At 38.8% G+C, this 7902-nt stretch overlaps 1 protein-coding gene across 1 annotated transcript in view; it reads left to right on the top strand.

The window, feature by feature from the left end:
- The first annotated feature begins 1166 nt into the window (after positions 1-1166).
- LOC142955961 (double-stranded RNA-specific editase B2-like) overlaps positions 1167-7902 on the top strand; it is an 80366-nt gene continuing 73630 nt past the window's right edge. Inside the window, exon 1 of the mRNA XM_076097228.1 lies at positions 1167-1800. Coding sequence (XP_075953343.1) covers positions 1692-1800 — 109 coding nt within the window. The 5' untranslated portion in view covers positions 1167-1691. The remainder of the gene's footprint in view (positions 1801-7902) is intronic.

Here is a 7902-nt window from a genome sequence, read left to right as displayed (position 1 = left end):
TTTCTTGTTGCTGTAAAGTTGTTAAAATAATCTTATACCACACTACATATAATCAGCTCTTCACTGAATACACTGATTAAAGCATTACAACAACTCCATTATCATTCCAGCACTTAAACATGACTTCTGTATGATTTTATATATCTTGACATATTTGGTGTTTTTGGAATCTTTCGGATCTCAACTGTTTTTTAAAACGTCTGTGGTTTAAACTAACTTTGGCTGCACGGTTTTTCACATTAAATGCATATAACAATCACAATACATAACTATATATATTTGATTTATTCATCGTAATGCAAGCATTTTAAATCCCCCATCGTGTTGTATTTTTGCAGCCTGCAGACAAAGCAGGAGAGACAAAGGAGATAAAAGTGTTGCATGGCTGTTGAAGCTCAGTTTGTCTCCTGCTGCTGCAGAAACAACACAGCTGGAGCATCTTTCTAACACACATTTCTGTGCTTTGATGTTTGATAAAAGTGTAAAAGTGTGTGAAAGTAGCATAATAAATAAATAAATCTACGGTATTAACTTGGTGAGTTATCATAAGTGTTATGAATGATAGTAAAACCAGGACTGTGTTCAATGGTGGAATGTGTGTACATTCACACAAAGTACTGTGCTTTAGTTGAAACTTGAGGTACTTGTACTTAACTAGTATTTTCTTTACATGCCACTATATTCCACTACATCTCAGATTGATAGATTTTATTTATTTTTATTTTGTACTATTTGTTGGTCAAAATAGCCACAGATATATTTCTGCATTGAGTACTTTTACTTTTGATACTTCAAATACATTTTCCTGATACTTACATACTTTTACTTGAGTAACAGTTCAACAGAGTATCTTCACAGTGTGTTATTAGTGCTTTAACTTACGTAAAGGATCTGAATATTTAGACCTAAGGTGTGTAAATATTACAACATTTCCAATTTACGCCACGTTGTTACCGTGAAACAGACAAGTTTATGTTGAGGCAAAACTACAGTAACGCCAAGCAACAAACCCACTTACTTATGGACTTTAATTGGACTTAAAGTAAGTAAACTAAGTCAAATATTTACAGAAACAACGTAACAGGAAGACACCTCACAAACAAGCAAGAACAGCGTTCTTATAGCGAGCAAAATGACTTAACAATCGTCATGTTATTCGTACACTAATTGTTTAACTGTCATGAGTCTAAACTGGAACCCCAGCAGTCCATCCATTCGTTTTTAAAACAGCTCACAAAAAAAAGCACAAATGTGAACCTCAGAGTGGCGCTGCAGGAAAAGTTAAAGGAGCCAGTGGGCTTCATCCTCCGAGGACCGTGATTGTAAAGAATGTTATGATAATTCATTGTATGATTGCTGACATACTTTAGTCTAGTGGACCAATAAAACCAGCAAACCTCCTGCTGAGCCAAGCCGCTAACAACTGAGTGACTTTGCACCAGTGATGCTGAATCACAGCTTGAACCAGAGCTCTCTCCTCATGATGTCACAGTCTGAACAGCCGCCTGCCTCCTAAAGCCGGCAGCAGCGGGGGGGCAGTCACTGTGGAGGGCTTCCCGCTGCAGAGCTGCACTCTCCATCCTCCCTGAACGGTTTTCCTTCAGACAGGAAGAAGAAGAATAAAAAGAAGAAGAAGCAGAAGAAAGAGCACAAACTACTGGAAAACATTAACAGAAGAAGGAATCTCCTGAATGGCAGCGGTGCATGCTGGGACGTGCAGCAGAGACATGGAGAGGTCAGAGCGAGACATGAAGGGAAAGTCCAAGAGGAAGAGGAGGAGGAGGAGGTGTAAAGGCAAAGGTTAGTACAGCAGGTGTGTTTTGGTGAAGTTTATGTTACTGTCACTGTGATGCTGACTTAATGCTGATAATGTGTTGGGTCTAATGATTTATTTTAATCTTCTTTGGCATCTTTAAAATCACCCTCTTCATATTCCATGTTTATTTTGTGTCTTAAGAGACTTTACGGCATTTTTATAGTTCTACTATAATGTTCTTATGTAGAGTTACAGTTTTATTGTTGTATTTGCTGAATTTGGATTCTTTTTTAAAAAGAAACCTTCAATAAGTGGATTCAGAAAGAGTTGAATGTTATCAAACTACAGTCTGGTGAGAGTTAAAATCCCTTCAATCTTCTCCCAGTCATTTTTATAGCAACATAAGTGTGTTTGACATAATTATACTTTATGATGTTTCGGAGGCAGAAATAACCTTATTGTTATTGAGTCAAACCTCCGTCATCAGAACCAAATAATAACAGTTTTGTATAACAAATGAAACATGTTCTATGTAAATGTTTGACATTTGCTCTTTAGTTGTGTGTTTGCAGCTTTTGCTGCGGTCACTGAGGCTGAACTCTGACCTGTTACAGAATCAAAACTCCACTTTGCATAAAACTGCAAGTCGTAGCTCCTAATCATTTTGTATTGCAATGAAACTTTGTTTATATGGCACCAACTTAAAGATGATCGGTGGTGAAGGTGGATCAGGAGTCAGCTACATGTGACCGATATGCTCTTTATCCTCAGACCCTTGAGTTAGAAAAGCAAAGCTCTGGGAGGCTGTACATAGGCGCAGTAGTTATTTAAGCTAAATGCTAACATGCTGTTGTTTACCAGGCATAATGTCAACCATGTTTACCATCTTAGTTTAGCATGTTAGCATGCTAACATTTGCTAATTAGAGCTCAAAGCTGAGGCAGAAAGTACAATATTTACTCTGAGATGTAGTACAGTAAAAAGTACAATATGTACCTCTGAGATGTAGTACAGTAGGCCTACAAAGTACAATATGTACCTCTGAGATGTAGTACAGTAAAAAGTACAATATTTACTTCTGAGATGTAGTACAGTAAAAAGTACAATATTTACTTCTGAGATGTAGTACAGTAAAAAGTACAATATTTACTTCTGAGATGTAGTACAGTAAAAAGTACAATATGTACCTCTGAGATGTAGTACAGTAAAAAGTACAATATTTACTTCTGAGATGTAGTACAGTAAAAAGTACAATATTTACTTCTGAGATGTAGTACAGTAAAAAGTACAATATTTACCTCTGAGATGGAATGAAATAGAAGTAGAAAGTAACATGAAATGGGAATACTCAAGTAATATACAACTACCTAGAATTCGTACTTAAGTAAAGTACTTGAGTAAATGTACTCGTCTTTCACCACAAGATATGAAAGTATGGATCAGGAGCAGCATTGCCATTAACGACCAGAACTGGGAGGAACCTCAGCACGTTAACAGAAGCAGGAGGAGAACAATTTACAACCAAGAACTGTAAAATAACAGAATTACGATATTCAACTGACGACTTCATATAAAGACATTAAAGCAACTTTAAGCGTATTAACAGAAAGTTATGCAGAAAGTTGACGTGCATCTCCTTTGCTCCCAGAAATAAACTGTACTATTTCATTTCATCTGCCCAAAATTCACAAACACCGTGTTCAAAAAGAGCAACACAAGTAGATGAGAAGCTCAACTGGTGTTCCCTCTCTGTTTAATGTGTGTTTAACGTGTGAGCATAAATGAAACGTCACACCATGAGCTCTGGTAATCATAATTACAGTCGTCTAGGCAACAGGTCAGCATTTTAGGATTAAACTGTCATTGTTCTCCGCATGCTAATCCTCAGTAAATGCTGCAGATTACTCCGTGATGGCTTTTGTATTAAGTCCAATGGTTATTCAAAGTGCGCTAAGCCTATTCCACTTTCATTAATGGCCCATTGGCCTTTTTGTTTTGTTTGTAAATCAGCGCTGGAGCGAAAAACTGCGTCCTCTTTGAAAACTCATTACTCAAATCCCACTCTTTTAGGACCAGAATGCACTTAGCTAATGCTTCCGCCGGATCCAACAACGAGCTGTACTTTAACGCCAGCTGTCCCAGCAGAAGGCGGCATTCTTTTTCTCAAACGGCAGACGTCTCTTGTGTGACTGTTGCAGTCCGTCTTCGTCCAACAGTTACTCAAGTTCTGCATCGAGTCGTCTACGTTCTTAAAACGCCGTCTTTGTGTGAAAACGTTTTCTAGATCGTGTTAGTGGAAACCTCTGTAAGAGACACATGTTTACGTTTGGTAAGAATGTTGTGTTTGCATGACGTTTTATAGCTGACCTATAAAGGTTTTTACTATCATTCTGTTATAAAGCGCAAAAATACAAGTTTAGTTTGTTATTCATGGCGATGATGACAAATAAAGATTTTGTACAAAGTCATTGAAGTCTTCGTAGTTTGGAGTCAATATACATTTTTGACCGTGTAGTGAGAATGGATTTATAGCTTCAAAACTACTTGGTTAGGTTAGTAAAAAACATCACGGTTTGGCTTAAAATGACAACAAAGTTGAAACAAAGTTGAAACAAAACAAAAGTTCATGGTTATGTTTAGGCAACAAGACTTCCTTAACACGGGACACAAACAGCGGTCTCCTGTGTGAAAGTCTTGTGCTTGCGGAACAGTTTAAAAGATGTGGTTACCAAACAAAACAAAATAAAAAACGCTTCAAAACTACTTGGTTAGGTTTGTAAAAAACATCATGGTTTGGCCTAAAATAACTATGAGAATGAAACAAAACAAGACAAACAAAAATGCAACAATAGTACTTGGTTGTGTACACGGGACACAAACAGAGGCCTCCTGGGTGAAAGTCCTGTGCTTTTTGAATCATCCACTTCCTCCCTATGCAGACCTCCGCAGACTAATTTCAAACCTATATGTGACTCGTCAAAAGCAAACGTAATCCACAACAAAATACGTTTCCCTCCAAAAGTAATTCCCAGCATTGCTTGGTTGCATGGGAACGTCATTTTGAGGAGACAGGGCTGCCAGTGCAGAAACTGTTGTTTAGCCAACAAGACTACTTGGTGAAGTTTAGGAAAACATTACGCACTAAGTTAAATTCCGCACAATCCTTACTTAATTTACGAGACAAAAGTATCTTTAAATAAGTCAATAAATTGACTTCTGGTTTCAAACTGGAAACGAACAGCAGCCTCGTGGGTGAAAGTTTTGTGCTTTTGACTTGTCAATCAAACGCCGACCGGACTTTGTCGCTCTTAATATTACATCACATGACTTCCTTAGTGGCAGCTGTGTACAACCTGGCTTGTTTTTGCATTTGTTAAACACGAATTCCAGTGCATTCCAGTGACTGAGTCTGTCGTTGACCAGGTGAGCTGTAAGTTGGATGAGAAACGTCGTTATGTTGTAATATGTTTGACTAAACCCTCGATCAAGCTCCCCCTGCCTCATGCGAGTACATTGGGTCTCCACGAAAAAGTTAAATTAAGCTAAGAGGATAGAATTGATACCACTCTCAGCCTTTATGCTAAGCTAGGCTAACCACGTCCTGACCTTCACATAACGAAACGGGTGGTGAGACGCTGAGCTAAACATCTGAAGTGAAACAGGGTTAAATTTGGTTGAGGTTTCTAATTATCTACGTTATCTAACAACATTTCAATATGAGCGGTTGAAATGAAGTCATAGAAATGCTGCTGCTCACGAGGAAAACATTCACGCTTTGCAGAGAAAACATTCTTTTAATCGATTGACGAGTGAGCAACATCATTTTAGCTTCTTTGTCACAGAAAACTAAACTTCTCTCTCCGTGTTAGGATTTACTGGACAAAGTCTATTGAGCACATAATGAAACGACTGTTAATAAGGACTTTTGTACAGATGACAGAATGGAGTTATTGCCGGCTTTTCAGTAAAAACAAATCACCATTTGGCAGTAAAATCCCCTTCTGCTGCCTTTTCAGTCTAAATTTAACAAACTGTCATTTGTTGGCTGTAAAATCCAGTCGGAGGAAAACATTTGATTGTGCCGCTATCAGCGTGGATTATTATTCTCCAACATGGAACAAACAGCTGCTGTCTGTCAGCGGCTGTCTGATGTCGCGTCATGCGTTTGGACATGTCTGTATGTTGGATGCTTTTTGGATAAGTGAGCTCCATCGTGCAGTCAAACTTAGTGGGGCATGTCAGCGTGCAATTTCACTGATGGATTCTGCAATCTCCACACTTCTCTGGGGTCTGGCTTCATGAAAACATTAGCAATATGGTTTGTGTGCCCATTTAACTTAATTGCAGTGATGCTCGGCGGGTAAAGTGCGATACTAACTCTGCCAGGGTTAGGGGTCCCATTTCCTCCGCAGCTCAGTGTGAAGGGAACTGCTGCTGCTGCAGCCAGGGTTTGAGTTTTGAGCCAAGCTGGGGATGAATACGCAACAAAAAAAAGTTATATTAAGAAGTGAAATCTGTGTTAGATTCAGTTTTCTTTCTTTTATTGATGAACTAAACTGGAAAAATTCAATAATATAAAAACTGAACTACACCCTAAATCCTTTTTTAAACCAAATTTTCAGACATTTTCAGCGAAGCGAATCTTTCGTGGGACGAGATTACATTCAAAGTCAATGCAAAGACGCGATTAGACGCGAAAGGCGTGAAATATTTAGACTCGACCGAGAAATTTGTGTGACCAGCAAACACAGTGAATACAGCTCAAAGAGCAGTCTGAAGGACGGTCACAGGCGGTGAATTTGGGCTCAAACGCAGACAATCAAGGCAGACAGTTCATTGAGTTATTGATAAATTAAAGATATAAGCGCTTACTGATACTGGACAGTTACAGGTCCCAGGGTTCAAGTTAAGATTCCAGGTTACAGAGTACAGGACGTACAGCAACAATGACACTCTGGCAACTGGCTGGTGTAAAGGTGGCCGGTACTGACAAGGCTGATGAGGGAAAGTGGAAACAGGTGGGCGCGTGAATGAGAGAGAGTCAGGTGACTGACACTGGTGGAAAAGTCTGAGGGCATCCGGTGGATGGATGGGGGAGCGGCAGGTCCAGGAAAATCATGGTGGAGCCAGGGGGGAAAGTGAGAAGTGGCTAGAGACAGGGACAAAGGGACAGACTGAGTGACATTAAAACAACTGAGGCAGACATTGTGACAAGGACAAACTACAGAAGCAAATGTCCCTTCCCTTTCTGTCGCTCCATAACCCACAAGTTGGGGGTACGAAATGGATCGGTACAGCTTTGGTCCAAGTTTACTTCTTGTCAGCTATACTGCATTAACAAACACTGGGACAGGAAATACACAGGGGCCCACTAAGAATGTTTATGTTGTGTCGACTAGTGGAGGATTATTCAGACCCTTTGTGTAAAATTATCTACAATTTTACTGTTGTAGTTGGAGCTATTTTTATACATTTTAATGTAATATAATGTATAATTTAATCAATAACAGTGCATCATATTTTATAAATCATGTGTTTTGTATGTGAAATATTAATCTGTAAAGTAACTTGAATCTAAAGCTGTCAGGGGGGAATATTTTCTTTTTAGGAAGGTAGAAATAAGAAGTGGCATGAAATGGAAATAGGAGAGTGAAGTACTTTGTACTTGAGTCTAGTACTTTAGTAAGGGTACTTTTTTTTGGGTGTGAAACTTCAATATTATTGTTGAAAACCACAGTTTACCCAACTACCGAGACACCACCACACCCAGGACTGCTTGTTACTGGAACGGTAGGGGATAAAGGGCCTTGCTCAAGGGCACTTAAGTGTTTATGTATGTTTGAAGTAGCAGTGATTTTCCACAATCTGCTGAAAGAGCTGCTTTTTATAAACAAACAAAAAAATACAGAATCATCCAGACGGACACGATTATTTGTTGGATTCTTTTTATAATGTATTTCCACGAGATTATGTTTTTTTGAAAATTGCACTAAGTTCTATTAAATGGTTGTCTCATTACATTTGTTTCGTTCTGAGCAATCACAACGAGAGAACTGAGTATTATAACACACACACACACACACACACACACACACAGTGATATTATGTTGTGTTGTGAAAGTCGGTGGATGGATTATCAAGCGAGC

This window comes from Anarhichas minor, unplaced genomic scaffold, assembly GCF_050575085.1.
Source record: "Anarhichas minor isolate MPS153535 unplaced genomic scaffold, ASM5057508v1 ptg000024l, whole genome shotgun sequence".
Taxonomy (NCBI): Eukaryota; Metazoa; Chordata; class Actinopteri; order Perciformes; family Anarhichadidae; genus Anarhichas; species Anarhichas minor.
This window is presented reverse-complemented; position numbering and strand designations above follow the sequence as displayed.